Source organism: Xenopus laevis, chromosome 8S (genome assembly GCF_017654675.1).
Source record: "Xenopus laevis strain J_2021 chromosome 8S, Xenopus_laevis_v10.1, whole genome shotgun sequence".
NCBI lineage: Eukaryota > Metazoa > Chordata > Amphibia > Anura > Pipidae > Xenopus > Xenopus laevis.
The window spans coordinates 66,396,259-66,414,529 of record NC_054386.1 but is presented as its reverse complement, the minus strand read 5'-3'; the positions used below and the strand labels follow the sequence as shown (position 1 = coordinate 66,414,529).

General features: G+C 40.0%; 1 protein-coding gene across 4 annotated transcripts in view; it reads right to left on the bottom strand.

The window, feature by feature from the left end:
* Positions 1-16,007, bottom strand: part of mtm1.S (myotubularin 1 S homeolog) — a 51,920-nt gene extending 35,913 nt beyond the window's left edge. Inside the window, exons 1-2 of one of the 4 annotated variants that reach the window (XM_018232119.2) lie at positions 15,917-16,007; positions 3,253-3,317 (exon numbers count right to left, since the gene is read on the bottom strand). In XM_018232119.2, the coding sequence (XP_018087608.2) occupies positions 3,253-3,317; positions 15,917-15,992 (141 nt within the window). In that variant the 5' untranslated portion in view covers positions 15,993-16,007. 4 annotated transcript variants of the gene reach the window in all.
* Positions 16,008-18,271: the final 2,264 nt, after the last annotated feature.

The window sequence follows — 18,271 nt, the reverse complement described above, 5'->3', positions numbered from 1 at the left end:
ATTTGTCTAGAATAATAATGTACTTGTAAATTGTAATTATGTCCCCTCACAAGCCTCTTTTTTCCAGAGAAAACAACTTCAACCATGAGAGTCTACCCTCATAATTTAAGGTTCCCATCTGCCTAACCAGTTTAGTTGCACATCTCTGCATACTCCATACTTGATGCTTTACCAGGGACCTATAAAGAGGCACAAATATGTTTTCATCCCTTGAATTTATGCCTTTTTTTAAGAAAGACACTTTATTTGCTTTAGTAGCCACAGAATGATACTGCCTGGAATTAGACAGCTTGTTATCCACACAAAAACCCTAGATCCTTCTCAGTTAAGGAAAATGCCAACACACTGCCATTTAGTGTATACCTTGCATTTATATTATTTCTGCCAAAGTGCATAACCTTGCATTTATCAACACTGACCCTCATTTTCCAGTTTGCTGCCCTGTTTTCCAGGATACAACAATCTTTGTAATCTCTCATTTTTTAGCCAGTTCTCTATCCAGGTACAAATACTATGTTCCAGGTCAACATTCCTTAATTTAATCAGTAGCTTCTGTGTGGCACTGTATCAAGTGCTTTAACAAAGTCTAAGTAAATCACATCCAATGCCATCACAGAATCGAGGTTCCTGCTTACCTTCTTATAAAAAGAAATTAAGTTAGTCTGGCAAGATATATTACACATAAAACCATGCTTGCACAAACTTATAGTATTATGATTTGCAATGAAGTCCAGTATCTTATCCTTCATTAACCCTTCGAAAAGCTTTCCTACCACTGAATAAATCTCAAATTGTATTAGAGTATTAGAGATGTTAAAAAACACAAATGATAGCTTGCCTATTCTAATTGAGGGAAAGAAGATGAAAAGCTGGTCTCAATTACACCCCTTTTACCTTTAGTTACTTATAAAACCAGTTGCTGAAGATAGTGTTCAAAGAACTATACTAAAGGTGCGCGTCAACATGGTCTGCTCAGTCGTTTAAGAAAATATTTATTTCTTCCAATAAGAGAACAATAATTCTAAAAACTAAACTGTGGAGAGCCATGTAACAAAGTACTCACTATGTGAGTATGTACTCTCAGGGGGCCCCCAAGACACACAATAAATTGATTTTCTCAACAGACTGTAGACAGCCTGGTTACTGAGCAACAGAAGCACTGTTTGTGTAGCAAGCAACATGACCAAGACATAAAACAGGCAAACAGATTCCCTGCATATTTTTCCTTCTCATTTTTCTAGCCAAGTACTTTAAATTTAGGTTTTCTTCACTTAAAGGGGCAATATTCACTTAAAGTCAACAAGAGCCAGCATGGTCGGGTAATAAAAATGTGTTTTCTTTTCATTTAAAAAATTTTAACGTAAGATTTACATTTTAAAATGTAAGATATTTAAGTCAAACTAACAAAATATAAAATTTCCAAGATGTGAGAACCACTTTAAGGGCACCAACTCATGTGGAAAATATGGAATGTATGCATTATGGCCCTAGCAATTTCACAAGTCAAGCTATACTGCAATGCTGATTTATTTTTGGAGTTATATGGCTTCCTATTTTGTGTAAGAATAGCTGGTGGTCTAGTGGACCGTCGGGGAAGCCCACTTCCATCTTCTTATTCCATTTGATGCACACATCCTTTTATTTTTGGCACACCACATGACGCCATCATATTTGGTGAGAAATTAGGATATTTAAAGGCACCACAACTGAATTCTCATCACCCAACATAAGTCTATTGTGAGATAGTTCCTTGTGTGCTTATAGTTTGATTTCTTGTTCTTGACCCTTGCCTGTACCTGACCTCTGCTGATTCGCCACCTGTACGGACCTTTGCATGATACAAACTATTCCTCTTTGTACTGCGATTACAGATTGGCTTGACCCTGGCCTTGACTACGCTTCTGGTTACCGATACCGCACTGCTTTGAATTAGTATTAACCCCAGTCTGTCCTACAAAACCGCTTTCTCTTTCCCTATCCTTCCTGACACACATTCCGGTTCCCCTGCCGGCACATAACCCTTGCCTTGGTTCTCTCACTTTAAGACCTGGTGGCATCCGAGTAGTGAAGGGCCCTTCCCAATGTGAAAGGTGGCTGTCATAGTAAGAAGCATGAGCCGTTACATGAGCCTTGGTGTTTGTTCTGGGTTTGGAATATGGGATGTGACATTTTGCCTGCTCCATCTTCCAGTGTAAAATGCTGGTTGTTATTTATTGGCCTTGTGACCCTGTAAGGCTGATGATTTTATTTCTTTTGAGGCTGTCCTGACTTACAAACCACTGGTTCTATTGCTAGGGTAGGAGGGACCATAGCACCCAGTCTGCAACTGAAATTTCAGTGGAGCAGAGCTGTGCACAAGAAAAGTTTACTCATTACAAAAACAAAACACAAACAATTAATTAGTATACTACTGTATGCATTATTTGTAAGAGTTTCTTTAAAAGGAAGCTTTCCCCACCTTAGGCTACAGTATTGACTTGATTTGGCTACCAATATTATGGGGCAATCCAGGCATATAATCAGAATAAGGGGTCTAGGGAGGCCTGCTGGGAGAGAACTGCAGCAACAGTCTTCAATTGAGGGAATTTTTAGTCTTGTCTGATAGATATTAGAATGATATTTGGGTAGATTTCTAAAGCAGGCTAGTGGTTTGTTCCATACAGGCTACCAACTTTTATTATGCGAAATAAAGAAATGCAATGACTTTTCAAACAATTACCATCCCTGCTAAAGGGATCAGCAAACGGATGCATGAGCAGCAAAAACAAACTTTAGGACAATGACACAATGAAATTAGTTGTTCAGGACAAATCTCCTCTACTGCTGGCGACAAAGCTTCTAGAGATGCTTTGCAAACGGTGAATCACCGGTGGTAAAACATATGCGGAAAAACTAACGTCGGTCATAGACATTGGGATAGATTCGACTGATTTTTAGTGTTATCCGACATTATCGTGAGGTTAGTAGGCACCGAATGATCGTGAATCTAACAATTTTTTATCCGACATCAATCAGAAAATCGATCGGTCAGGTTAGAAAACTTTTCATTGTTAACAGTGAAATGTATCCATTGTCCAAGTCCAAGCAGGACGCTACCCACAGTTTTCCATTTCAGAATAAGTTTGGTCCTATGATAACAAAAAGAACTTTTAAAAATCTTAATGTCTATGGCCAGCTTTAGTCTGAGAAAGATTATTGAAAGAATGGGCGCAACAAAGACAAAAGTAAACACACACTGCAAAGAAAACTTACCCTTCGGACAGAATTTTCTAATGAATTTGAATTATACTTTGGCGTGGAGGACGTGGCCATTATTGCTGTAAAACAAACAAAGAAATAAATTATTGGGACTAGCAACAAAACATTTATATCATTACTATAGAATGTACTACTATACAAAGAGTCAGCATATTCCTTAGCACTGTAAAGAATATAAATGAAAATTTACACCTTGGCAAATATCATCCCTAAATAGGGAGAGTGTAAATGAAAGGACTGCTAGTAAGAATATGAAAACATTATTTCTTGTTTTAAGATCACATGCAAACACTCACACAAAATATTATTGTTGCATCTCAAGGAAAACAAACTACACAAACATAGCACAATCATTCTGACAGTGTCACAAATATGATGTCAAGACAGCAATGTTTCAGTAAGATGAAAAAACAGCCCGGGGCTTATTAAAAAACAGTTTATCATTCCAGACAGAGTACAAATGGATATAATTTGATTTCAAAACTCCCCTAGACTTGAGAGAACAAATTTAAGATTCAAGAATTCCCTATGGCACATTGATAACAGCAGCGCAATGGAGTATAACAGGCTAACTGCATAAGCAATAACAGGAGAAGTTCAAATGGAACAAGCGTGTGTTTGCGGGAAGAGGAAAATCAAATTTGTGTCTTTCTGGCAAGTGACCATTAAAAAAGAAATATAATGTACTGCAAGAAAAGATTTGTAACCTTGCAAAGCTCTGCTAGAAAACTCAGTGGACTGGCCATGACATGTCAAATAAAAGGGACAATGGCTGTGCAGAGAGGAAGGTAATGCATATAATGGAAAATAAACCACTGCGCTAGGCATGCCAGTATAACTATGGGAGCTTTACAGGTCAACAAAACCTGGCAGTAGCCTTGGCTCAAAGATAAAATGGTTATTTTCAGGTTGTTTCTATAAATGTAAAAAAAGAACATTCATATGGATACAAGGTTGGTGTTCAGACTTAAGCATAGTCCACCAATGCATAGAATGCATATTACAGTAGGATGACCCAAACCTCAGAATTTAAACATATGAAAGGTCTGCCTGTTGTAACTTCCAAGAGCAAAGCACGGGAAAACTCTGCCTAGTGTGGACACTTCCAATAGCTCTGCCACGGAAAATCATAACAGGCAAGTAAATCACACGCTATGTAGTGAGGCTCGAAGAAGCCCACTTTTACAGTAAACTATTTGGTCTTTGAGAGGTAGATAATTATACAAGTATACGACTTCCATCATTTACTATTTGTTGAGACTGTTTTGTAAGCAGAAGTCAATTATGCAAGAATATCTGTACAGTGGTGATATAATTAACTTGCAAGGACTAAACGAAGTAGCTTTAATCTCCTTTTATCCTGTTTAGCTCAACAACAAAAACAGATTTTAATGATCAAAACAATAGGCAAAAAGTACATTCTACACAAGCCCTAGCATTGAACTCATGGGGGGAAATTTACTAAAGGGCGAAGTGGCTAACTAATCTGACGTCATTTCGGCACTTTGCCTATTTACTAACGGTCGCTGGTTTAATTTCACTAGCGAAGGAGATAGACTGTGGCGCAAATTCGCACTCTAATGCCAGGCGAATTTTCGCTCTGGCAAAAGTGTGTTACTATGCAAATTCACTACGTTTTTGATTTTACTGACCGTTACCTCTATCGCCAGACTTGCCTCCTCAGACCAGGCGCAGTGCAATGGAGTAGATAGGACTTACTTGAAATTGTTGAAAATTTTTCTAAGTCCCAAAAAACACTGGCGTCTCACTTTTTTCATAGTGATAGCCTTCAAAAATGCGTACTTTTTTTAGGGTACCTGGCTCCCCCCCTACATTTCCTTACATATGGCACATAAACTATACAGTGGGCACATGTGTAGGGCAATATAACACCTCTATTTTATTAAGGTTCCCTGGCCTTGTGTAGTGTAATGTATTTGCTACAACATATACGTCCAACATACGTATTTTAACTGCACGCCGTATGCAAATTAGCCAACGCTAGTGTAACTTCGACCTGCTGATCGTATTATCGCCAGCGCAATTTTGCAAGTGTTCGGTACCCTGTGCACAACTTTGGATCTTCGTGAATTAGCGTTGTCCAGGCGAATTTACATCTGGCGAAGTGTTGCGATGTGCATAAAGCCAACGCTGGCGGATTTTCGAAGGTAAGTAAATTTGCCCCATGGGGTATACTGCTGAACACTGCATTGTCTACCACATGAAATAAAAAAAGCATTTTAAATATATTTTCCTCTCAATTCCAGCACACAAATTGAAGGTAGCCTCGGTTATATTAGTTGAAGCACGTTTTTAAATCAGAAAACCACGAGATCCCAGGATGCTGTAAATGTAGGCTCAGGTTGAATCCTTGGGGTAGGCAGAACTGGTTCTGAACCCTAAAACCTACATTTTCACAAATAGAGGTGCAATCTTGAAGATAACAAGCTAGCTTTAATTAAAATGATTGTTCTAAAAGTTTAACCAGCCGATTAGGATTTAGTTTTGCTAATCTCCTAGGGGAAGACGAAAGAATCCTGGGCTGCAAATAATTGCAGCTCACTATATATACAGTGCCATCTGCCAACTGCTAAGAACTTTATGCTCCTCTAGGGAAACCCAAAAAGAGCAGCAGACATGAAATGAAATATAAAAGGCATAAAGTGTGGCTTGTCCTAACTTTCCTTTTGCTGTAAGCTGCTTGTGCAGAACGATTTGCTGGCACCTATAAAACAGAGGAATAAATCTCCCACCATCCCCAGAAGCACTGGTAAAAATACCAAGCCACCTGCATGATTGCTGCGGATTTTACAGATAAAGTATACCGTTTGTTTTATACTGGACTCTCTATTAATATTTTAAGCACTCTTCTAGTGAACAATCCATTGTTTCTGCTGCAATTATAACAGGCTGTTTTCCCCCAGTCCCTCAAGTGCCTTCTGCTAAATCCCATAACTGTTATTTATACAGGTCTACCAATTAGAACCATGATTTATTTGCCTAAAACCTGACAAATGTCTGAACAACTGTGTCTGAACAGGCTGTGGCAAACACAAGTGGGTAGGTTGCAGACACTGGCATATCTAAACACTAGGCTTGAAAAGCAGATGGCTATACAACCGACAGTTGTGGATGCAATGCATACTTGCAAATCAATGGCACGGGGTGTCATTTGTTAAATCGGACCCCCCACATCAGGCTTTGAGAATCCGTTTCCATTACTTACACTTGCTGAAATCCAATTGTTCCCAGCATGGCTAGAAATAAAATTGCAAAAATTGCAAATGCAACAGATGCAAAATCAATTAGTGGAAATATGATACCACAAAATGTAAGTCCCTTTACAATTATTAATCTATGCATATATATGTATGAACTGATGTCACCAGTTACCATGGTGACTGTGCTAGTTGTGACATCACATTACCAATGCGAGGCAAGGTGAGCAGGACAGGACTCTGCAAAATTTGTTCAGAGTTTCACATTGGGCATCCTACATTCTCATACATGCGGAAAAAAAAAAATTATATATATATATATATATATATATATATATATATATATATATATATATATATATATATATATACACACACACACACACACACACACACACACACACATCCATAAATACCCACATATATTCTGCTTTGTGATTATGTAGGTCATTTTTAAATTTAATCCATCAGACTTTAATCCTTACACTAAAGCTGGTTTCCATTAACTTCTTCCAGCCAGCTGTAGATGGGGGGGGTGGCACAAAATTACCTGATAAGGATGCTTTTAATAGATTACAGTTCATTTTTGTACTGTAAAAACTTGATTTTTTTTTTGTTCTCCAATATTTTTATAAGAGAGCAATGAACCTGATTTCTTTAACATGAAAATGTTTTTATTAGAGAAGAAAATCAAGGGGAAAAAAGGTATGGACTATTTATACGGGCAGTATTTTTGCTATATGAGCTTTGGCTAGAAAGTTTATATCATCTTTACATTTTGATCAGCATCCCTTTTTATTCAATTTCAAATGCAACTTTCAACTGTAATGCCTTCTTTTGTGCCACCCTCCTATTCTGGCATGGAGTGCTATTGATATGGCAGACCTCTGCCTATAATGAAGTATGGTTATGAAAGGCTCTGTCCACAGATTTATATTAAAGGAATACAATAATCATAAAAACGGTTAAAGGAACAGTAACACAAAAAAACTGAAAATACTTGACATACACTTGTTAATATCTGTCTCTAGCAATTTACAAACAGTTTTTGATATCATCAGTATAGTCTTATAAAAGAAATGTTTCCTACTATATGGGCTAAACTACACAGGAGATTTTGATCAGATTTTGTGGGTCACATTTTATCTGATCTCGCCATGCATCACCACGCAACTGCACGAGATTTTGTAGGATTCTACAAAATCTGATCCCACATAGCTGTAATGTTGAATCAGATAAAGTCAGATGGGGTCTTTTTTCATGTGAATATGAAGATTTTCATTCATCCAGGTCATGGTACAGCTAGTTAAAGTAATTCTAAAACAACTGGACTTGCGGAGTAATCATTGAAGACGTTTCACTACTCATCCGAGCAGCTTCTTCAGTTCTACTGACTGGTGTGGGAAAGTCCTTGGCATATAAACTCTTCCACCAAATTGTACCCCTGAACATTGCAGGTCTCTATAAAATAGGGCTGCCACCTTTTTGGTAGATCAACCTTGAACAGGGTCCGGGTGACGTCGGGACAGACAAATGATGTTGAGGGGGCGGGGTTATGACTTAGCAAGCATGATTGGCCACGCCATTAACTTCAATGTCCTGTCGTTCCAAATACCAGGCTATCTGGGTGAAAACTGTACTGGTGGCAACCGTACTATAAACTACATCTCATAAAACAGCTTCTATGTAATACACTGTTTCACCTAAATAAATCATTTCCTTAAAAATATACAGTATATTTAGGGTCCTACAGCCCTAGTGGGCCAACATAGGTGCAAATAAGCTAATTTTAGCATTTAGCCAGACAAGGGTGATAATATAAATTGTGTGTTGCTTTAGATTTAAGTATTGAGTAACAGCACAGGATGATTAAAGCCAGACAAGGGTGATAATATAAATTGTGTGTTGCTTTAGATTTAAGTATTGAGTAACAGCACAGGATGATTAAATGCGCATGGTGCCCTTTCATTTTTGAAATTACTGACCATTTAACTTATGATCAACATAAGGATGAAATATTGAATAAATAAGTGCAGATTTGGAGGGAAGAAATTAGTTCTGAAAAAAGGCAGGGCCCTATTCTAAGCATATGAGGGGAAGTGTATTTCTTGGTATTTATTGTCTACTTCCCTAATGGCAAAAAAAAAAAAGTAACCCTATTTGTTTTATGGCTAAAATTCTATGCACTGGGTCAGAACAAGTGCCTTACGAGAAATATAGCAGGATCAACTAACCTTTTACCTGAATGTTCGACTTACATTTACTACACTGCTGCATGGAGAGCAAACCTTGTGACCGATAACACTCCATTAAAAAGAGATATTGAAAAAATAAAATGGAAAAAAACAGGGTAACTTTTGTTAAGTAACAAAGACCTGTGTTAGATATATCACAGTTTTGACAATTTTGACTCTGGTGAACCCTCCAATATTAGTATGTAGCATCCTGTGAATTATGGACAAACCAAATGCAGAATTTGCCTGAATACACTTTCTGCAGTTTTCAGAATTTGCCAAAATCCTTTATTTTTACACTGAATCAGATGCCTGTATTTTATGTTAAAAATAAGTATATTTTCCCTTTAAATGGTCAGTTAGGCTGAGACTTAGGGGCATATTGTTTAACACTGGAGACAAACATCATCATCATCATCATCATTTATTTATATAGCGCTGTCAAGATACGCAGTGCTTTACTGCAGTTATAGCAAACAGGGAATAAATGGTGGATAACAAACACGGATTACAGAATACAATAGGGTTAGAAGGACCTAGAGATTAGAGTTTACAAACTAAAAGGTTAGGGTACAATTGAGACATTACGATTATATAAACATTTTGTCATTTTTGATACAGCAATGATTATTTAAGGTACATCGAATAAGCCTCTTTAAACAGATGGGTCTTTAAGGAGCGCTTGAAAGTTTGGAAAGAAGGAGAAAGTCTGACAGCTTGTGGCAGAGAGTTCCAGAGAAAAGCAGAAGCCCGAGAGAAGTCTTGTAGACGAGAATGGGCAGAAGTGATCAGAGGAGAAGTGAGGCGAAGATCAGAAGCAGGGCGAAGGTTTCGTGAAGTAGAGTATTTGGAGATTAGAGATGAAATATAGGGAGGGTTTTCATTATTAAGGGCCTTGAATGTGAGTGTAAGTAATTTGATTCTAGAAGAGATTGGGAGCCAGTGAAGGGACATGCATATGGGAGCAGCTGATGTTGAGCGGCGTGCTAGATGCTAGCGGCCGCGTTTAGAACAGATTGGAGTTGTGAAAGGTGACTTGTTGGAATACCTGTAAAGAGTAAGTTGCAGTAACCAAGGTGGGAGATGATGAGAGACTGAATCAGTGTTTTAGTTGATTCTGAGATATGGTCGTATTCGAGCAATGTTGCGCAGTTGAATACGGCAAGATTTTGCAAGTGTTTGAATGTGTGGTGAAAAAGACAGATGTGAGTCTAAGATAACTCCTAGGCAGCGTGCCTGTGTGGTGGAATGAAAGGTGGTGTTGTTTACAGTGAGTGATATCTGAGGGACAGATATCACTCACCGTAGAGACAAACATCATTGATGATGTTGCCTATAGCAACCAGTCATTAGATTTTAACAGTTCCCATAAGTTAGAAAACAAAAGCAAAGATCTGATTGGTTGCTATGGGTAACATCACCGGGATGTTTGTTTCTAATGTTAATAAATGTGCCCCTTTTGAACACTTGGTGCTGTGCATGTACTCTCTGTACAATGATTGAATGGTTACAGAGTCGGAGATTTGGGCTTCTATGGGGATTAAATACTTCACACAAATAGTGGAGAACGGGCAACTTGAACCCTTTCAAACTCCGAGAATGGAGCATCAACTTCCATCCCGAATGATGTTTGATTTTTGCAACTATGTAATGCCTTTCAGGCCCAGTTTCAGGTCTGGCCTTTAGACTTAAGCCAATGTACTCTTGATTGCTATCTAAGGAAACCTGACTTACAAAAATTTTATCCATACCAGGTTCGCATTACCAAATATACACTCCCCTGAGCTCTGCTTAATGGGATATACTGAGCCTCACACCTTCCCCAGATACCAGAGGCTATTTTTGTTACAAATGCTGTTCTACGCACAAAAAAAACTATATTACTAATTTGGAAAGACACAAGTCCCCCTACACTGGGCTGGTGGAAGGTATTGATAAATGAAATACTCCCTCACCAGAAGGCAGTTTATATGGCTTGAGGGTGTCAGGATAAATTTCAAGCTATATGGGGCCCCAGGTTTAAGCTGCCAGAAACAATTGCCCCGTAATTACAATCCCGTTTATTGTCTAGTGCTGATGTGTATACTGTAAATTAAATGTAAATAATCTTCTAAATAGTGCTGAATTGAAACTCTCTGAACATGATATATGACCTGTAGTAAGACAATCTTTTACTTTTCTTTTTCTGTACTTTTGTATGTATATTGAAAATTGTTAATAAAAACAAACTTTAAATAATAAAAGTTGAACTTGATGGACGTGTGTCTTTTTTCAACTTAACTTAAAAATGCTGGGCCATAAATGGGGCCTTCAACTAAACTAAACAGAAAACCACGCTGCTCTAGTCCCACAGAACATTTAAAAACATTTCTAAACAGGTAGCAATTGTGTGCTAATCTCTTCTAAACATAAAATATACTTCCTGAGCAAAGTATAATTGTGGAAATGGCAACACAATTTCCTGGGCTCCAACTGCCCCCCCAAACCTTTTTACCAGAGGGTTGTATCTGGACCCTACCTGTCGCACAGACCAAAATGACTACAATTTAAACAAAAACACTTACAGACAGGTACCAAAACCATTTCTCTTTCTGTTCCCACACATACAGAAACTGAGAATGTCGCATAAATGAACTGATACTAAAGTTCTCTAAAGTTTTAATTAAAGGTTGTACTACACACACAAAACAAATGGAAGGGACATTAGGTGAAAACAGCATGCCACAAAACCTTGTAATGCAAGTGGCAGCAGCAATAGATTTGTTTTCCCTCATAATGCAGTTAATCCACCACCAATGGCTTTTAGACCTCATTTAACCTGTATACTGTGCTCTGGTTGAACCCCATATGTGCTAACGAAACGTACACACACAAGATATCTTGTAACTGTAGAAATGCTTTTTATTGATTATACATTCTTACAATTTTGTAAGCGTGGATGTGTAACTGTGTGAGCAAAACTCTATGGCTATGAAAAGCTTTCAATTAAAAAAACAAAAACCTGGTTAATTCTTTACTCAAAGTTGTAAAAGACATCAAGACAGAATAAGTAGACAGGAATCACGCAAAATGATTTGCATTATCCCTACTTTAGGACACTAGTTCCTGCACATGCTTCTAATTAGTGAAATTGACTATTTAAGATATACCCAAAGCTCAATTAAATGCAAAGCCATGTAATCTCCAGCAACATACATTAGCTGTAGAATGGGTTGTACTGACAAGCTCAGTGGCACCAGTGGCAAAGGATCCACCCTTGCTAAAGTCAGCTAGAGCTGCTGCATTAACTGAATATAAAGCAATTGTTATGTGGAAATGTCTAGGAGCAACTGTTGCAAAGAAGTAGCCTGCACAAATGCTAAAGGTTGTAGCACCAAAAACAATCTTATCTCCTCAGCTGGAACACATACACATTCCAGATGGTCTATGTAAGCAATCGGGTACAAGAAATATTCATCATTTACTTAACAATATGGGCTTCAGTAGGTGAGCAGCTGTACAAAAGTCTATCACCATGCATTATGCCAAGCATTGGCTGAGCATGCAACTGTCAGCACCAATAAAATCTGTTCTCTGGAGGAATGAAACACACTACCCCATGTATAAGACAAGTCTGAATATGGTGAATGCCAGAAGAACACTGTTTAGAACAAAAATGTGCATGTTATAGTTTGGGCAAGTCCCCTAGTTTCCCCTTATAGGAGAAGGAAAGTCCTTTTTACTTGGTGGGGCCAAAAGTTAGGCACGTACAAGTGATCATATTTACTTACCCGACACCTTGGGCCGGTCTTATAAGGCCCAAAAATCTTCCAGCAAGCAAATCAGAGCAATCTTCTTCCTGCTTCTTCTTTCTTCAAATTTCCAGGGGCAGACACATGTGCAGTAGAGCCAAATAGGCGGTTTTTCGTTCTACTGAGCATGCACAGCCGCGAGAAGAAAGAAGAATCAGAAAAACTATCATTCTGTGGTGCTCGCTGGAAGAATCTTTGCCCCATGCGCAAATGATGTCCAAAGTTGCCCAGAAAAACAACAAGGCCACGAAAAAAAAGAATAATATCAGATAAAATGGCTGAGCTCAGCCAAGCGTGGTAGTATGAAGTGCAGAAACAGCCGGATGAGACATATTAGCTGCGGTTATTACAAAAGAGCAAGAAGCACTTGTTCTAGAACATATTCTGTGTCAGAAGCACACCAAAATGTATGTCATTATTTGTGAAAGTGTTAAGAATGAATAATTAAGTTCTGTAAATGAAAATCATGACAATCGCTGAAGAATCTTAAGGTGTGAGTCATCATCTCTTCATATTCAAATAAACACACAATAATAATAATAATAATAATAATAATAATAATAATAATAAAAGGGTTTTGATGAATAACTGGGTTACATTTTTTTGTCATGGTATAGTAACCCAGAGCGGTTTAATTATTTCTTATAAGTTACTAGACCTGGGAACTTTTATCCCGGGACAATTCTACAGTTCATTCTTCATGTTACCCACGATGGGAAGCTTTTGTTCATACAGAAAATACTACTGAAAGGTAAACCAAATGTATGGACAGAAATTGCCTAGTCCTTATCCCTCCTCAGACCGCACCAGTCAGAAACAGTAGGAAATACTGAACCTTAAAGGAGAACTAAATCACCCCCCAGTGATGTTAAGTCACCACTGGCCCCCCCGATATTGGCCCCCCTCCCTGAGGATTCTGTTCCCTCTTGAAATTGGGACCGCACATGCAGAGCAAACGCAGCGGAGCTCAAGGGGGCCATCTTCTTCTCTTCTGTAATTTTTGTGAAGGGAGCGTAATGGCGAATGTGCAGTTGGAGCAATCTTCTGGGTTCGCGACAACTGCACATGCGCCGAAAGAGACGGAAATTGCCGAAGGGGAGGAAGAATACAGAAGATGGCGCCTGTGAGCTCCGCTGCTCTCACTCTACATGTGCGGTCACTATTTCAAGAGGGGGCAGAATTCTGGGGTAAGACTGTGAAGGGGGAAGGCAGGGATGCATCAGTTAATAGTGCTGCTCCAGCAGACTTCTGCACTGAAATCAATTTTTCAAGAAATATTTCAATTTGAAATCTGACATGAGGCTAGACATAGTTAGTTTCCCAGGTGTAATGTGACTTGTGATCTGATAAACTTCAGTCACTCTTTACTGCTGCACTCCAAGTTAGAGTGATATCAGCCCGCTGCCCCCAGCAGCCCATCAGCAGAACAATGGGAATGTAACCAGATAACAGGTCCAGGGGCTTAACTACAGAGGAAGAAGACCCTGCGGAGGCCCAGGATATACAGGGGCCCCATGAGGCCCTAATTAATTAGCAATTTCAATATATATTGGCAAAACAGGGCAACCTCTGGATATATTGTGGGGCTCTTAAATTAATTTGATGTGGGGCCCAGTAACACACAGTTATGCCACTGAACAGCTCTCTGGTAGATATAAGAACAGCACTCAATAGTAAAAATCCATGTCCCACTGTGACTCCAGTTACATTGAGTAGGAGAAACAACAGCCTGTCTGAAAGCAGTACCATCCCGAAGTGCTGGCTTTTTCTGAAAGCACATGTCCAGTCAAAATGACCCGAGATGGCTGCCTACACATCAGTATTCAAACTAAAATAAATATAATTGTTGGTTTAGGAAGGAAGCCTTGCATGGTATATTAAATTATTTGCAGCATAAACAGTGTCATTGTGAAATAAAAACGACATCATTATGGGTTTTCTTCAACACTCCAAAAACATACAAACAGACCAACTGGCTCATGCATATATGATGTAGACTGTAAGCTCCACTGGGACACCATATGACCATAGTAAGAGATATACATATAATATAAAGCAATAGTGGAGCACTGGTGATACAAGCAAGGAATCACACACACACACAATACAGTTGTGGTTATAACACACCGGTGAAGGAATATACAAGACTATACAGAGAGAACCCCCACAAGATAAAAAAGCATGAAGTACAGGACATTTATGGGCAGACTAGCAGGGTTACTAGCCCCTATAGCCAGCCAAATGAACTGTTTACGTTTCTATTTATGTCCTGCTGACTTGCCCCATTCCCTGCTCCGGACAGACGCAGCTGAGGCAGAAATCTAACACCGATAGGGAAGAGGGTACCCGGGATGAGACAGGTGCGGCCCCAGCAGTCAGCTCTGACGGACACACCTCGCTGCTCTGCCTGGATTCCTTACAACTGTACTCTGTGCGTACAGACAAATTAGCCTCAAGTTTAACTAACAAACCCAATTCCTCCCTCCCGACCCAGCACCGTTCTTCTGCCTACCTAAGCGGGACAGATCCGCCTCCAAGGCCGCCGAGCCTGACAGGAAGTTCTGTAGCCGCCGCTTACCTCTCCGAAGGGGGTCGGACCAGACAGCATCATGTGACCAGATTAATGGGCAGGGCTTTGTCACACTCCGAACTTCTCATTGGTCCAAAAGAGCAATTTTGTCACCGGCATTATGGGAGTTGTAGTTTTTTTTTTAATTTCACTATGGCCATACAATTTAGCAGTCGTGTGTGAGAGAGAGAGTTGTATTTATAGTGGGATGCTGTCAGCGTCTGGTTTTAAGCAGCTTCCACTGCGCCATAGAGCGTTTTACTTAGCGGATCATAGTCATTTGCGCCCATGAAACCAGCTTTTTCTTTTTTACACGCCGTGCAACAAGAAATGCAGTGGTTTTAAAGATATTCATAAATATAAGTGCTCATAAATGCAGCGTTTGCTTTAGTTTTGATTCGGGCTCTTGAAATAAAGTGGCAGAATAATGGGCGTGACAATTTTTGGGGGGGGGCGAGTAGGTAAAAGTATCACAAGTTAAGGCAAGTGGCACATTCTGCTTCTGGGCTAATGGTAGCGGCTAGTTTTTATCCTAGGAAAGGAGCTGACATCACGGTCATGTGATCCTACCATTTGACCGCTCCACTGCGGCTTACCTATTCCTGAGAGGCAAATTCAAACATGGGAAAGTGTTAATGGGTTCTAGTGGCGGGCTGGGGACTCTTGACAGGACCTGCAACTAAATTAAGGTTGCCTCCCGGCCGGTATTTTACCGGCCTAGCCGGTAAAACACCTGCCAAGGCCGGGGCCGGTATTACAAATTTACCGGCAATGTAGCTGCCGGTAAATTTGTAATACCCTTAAAAAGACCCCCTCAGCCAGCCCCCAATCCCTTGTAAAACTTACCTTGTCCTTCGGTTCTTGTCCTGGCCGCGCCGTGGCCCGCCCCTTTGTGGCATAACCCAGCCCCCTTTGATGTCATGTCACGCCCCCTTTTGTACCCGCCCCCACCATCCGGAATTTTTTTGGGGAAAAGGTGGCAACCCTAAACTAAATTCCCAGGTTTGCCAACTTGTATTGTAGGTTTAGCACAGGTTGTAACCTCTACCTCAGGTTTTGGGGCAGTTCATTGTGTCGCTGGATGTTTGTAGGGATTGAAGGGATCACTGCCTCTGAATTTCTGTGGGGTGACGGGGATCACAGTGGATTAATGTCAGGTAGACTCTATTCAATATTTAGACACCCAAATGCAGCTACAATATTGTTGTTGTTGGAGCTGGGTTTTTTTTTACCATTACTATCACACAATTACGGTGCAAAAATAGCAAGATAAAAATGAAAGGCAAGACATACTGACACAGCTATAATAATATTATATTCATTAACCATAAACAGCTTTGCTTTTCCGCCATGCACTGAAAGTCTCCCTTAATGGAGAATAATGTCATGGACAACTTGGGAACAATAAATTGTATAGAAACTGTTGCCTTGGTGTTTCATGAGCTGACGGAAAATATGGAGCGTCCAGTCACGTAATAGAACATGGGATAACGGTCATGAGAGGGGCTTCTATTTAAGGAGAGGATCGTTGCCCCTAAACCTTTTTAAAGGACCAGTAACACCAATTTAGCTTAACACTTAATTCCCCCCAAACTTCTACATAAGTCAGGCTTAGTCTCCCCTTTGGTTTTCTTTTTAAATCTTGAGCTTCAATCTGACTTCCAAAGTGCTTCATAACAGAATGTGAAAGGTGACGGCCGCTTGAATTCCTCTGTGTGCTGAACCAGAAGTCAGCTTCACATGGATGACCTAAAGCACCTAAGCTTTTTTTTTTTTAAGCATCTGCAGTTCAAATGTCTGTTTCTTTTCTTTCAGACAGCTTTGGGGGTAATATTGTGAGCATATATATTTAAGAAACAGTTCAGTGTAAAATTAAAACACTAAAAATGTTTTCAATATAGTTAGCCAAAAATGTAATGTATAAAGGCTGGAGTGATTGGATGTCGAACAGAATAGAACAGAACCCAACTTCCTGCTTTTCAGCTCTCCAACTCTGAGTTAAATTGGCCAAACACGGCCAGATTAAAGCTGCTGTTATGGGTCCTTTAGACCGATTCGGCATCATATCTGCCCATGTGTGCGGACTCCCAACGGTATCAGGCCAAAAATTGGGCAAATATAGATCGAGCAAGTTTGATTTTTTTTCTTTGGTCCAGGATCGTATCGGCTAGTTGATGCGGTCCTGTGACCCGTCGGTGCCCATTCACAGCATTGTAATCTGCTCGTTCGGCCCCAGGGCCGAATGTTCGGATTAACCTGATATCACCCAGCCGTTAGTGGGCATATCGGGTTAAGGTTCACTCGTTTGGCGACCTTTAATAGTGTATGGCCACCTTTAGTCAGCGACTCTCTCTAGACATGAGTATCTAAGTGCTTCAGTGAGTGCTTCAGAACAGACCCGTGCAGTGTTCAACCTCTGTACCTATGTGTCTCTCCAAAGCTCACTGACAGCTGCTAACACTGGGGGGGCGGTACGGCAGGGGCAGGGACCTGAGACAGTAATCCTGGTGGGCCCCGGAGCCCCAGCCTGACCCTGACAAAATAAGTAAGGGCACAGCCTTCCGCTAGACATGTAAAGTCAAATGTGGTAATAACTAAACTAGTATGCAAGAATATGATAGAAAAAATGTTATTTCAGATACTGGAGCATACAACTACCAGCATCCTCCCTGTTAGTGCAGGAATATGTGGAAGTGCCACAACAGGATCAAACTTTTTGTTTTATATGTGACATTTGGTACTAAAGTTACACTTCCTACACTAAATGCAGAACCCCCTGTACCCCCTCAGTGGGGGCACCCGTTACTGCCTCAGAGATCTCTGTATGTCTCTAGCCATTGCTAAACTACCCAGCTGTCCCCATGATAACTAGTAGCTGAGCTGTAGTTCAGTTACAGACAGAGATCTAAGCAGGGCCATCATTAAATGGGGTCGGGGTCCAGTCAGGGGTCCCAGGAGATCTGATGGGGGCCCTGGTTCTAAAGCTGCTTATATTTATAGTTTATTAGTGTTGTTTCAGAATGTGCAAGTTTGATATGTATGCGATTGGCTGTCAGTTACTGGGATATCATGCCTTATCTCGGTGACATCACTCCCAGCTCAGCTCTGATTGGCTGAAAGCTGCAAGGAAGGTGATTTAATGGCTTTTTTGATGACCGTTATTTCATTTCTGGATTCAGAGGTAAGTGCAGCAGATCCATA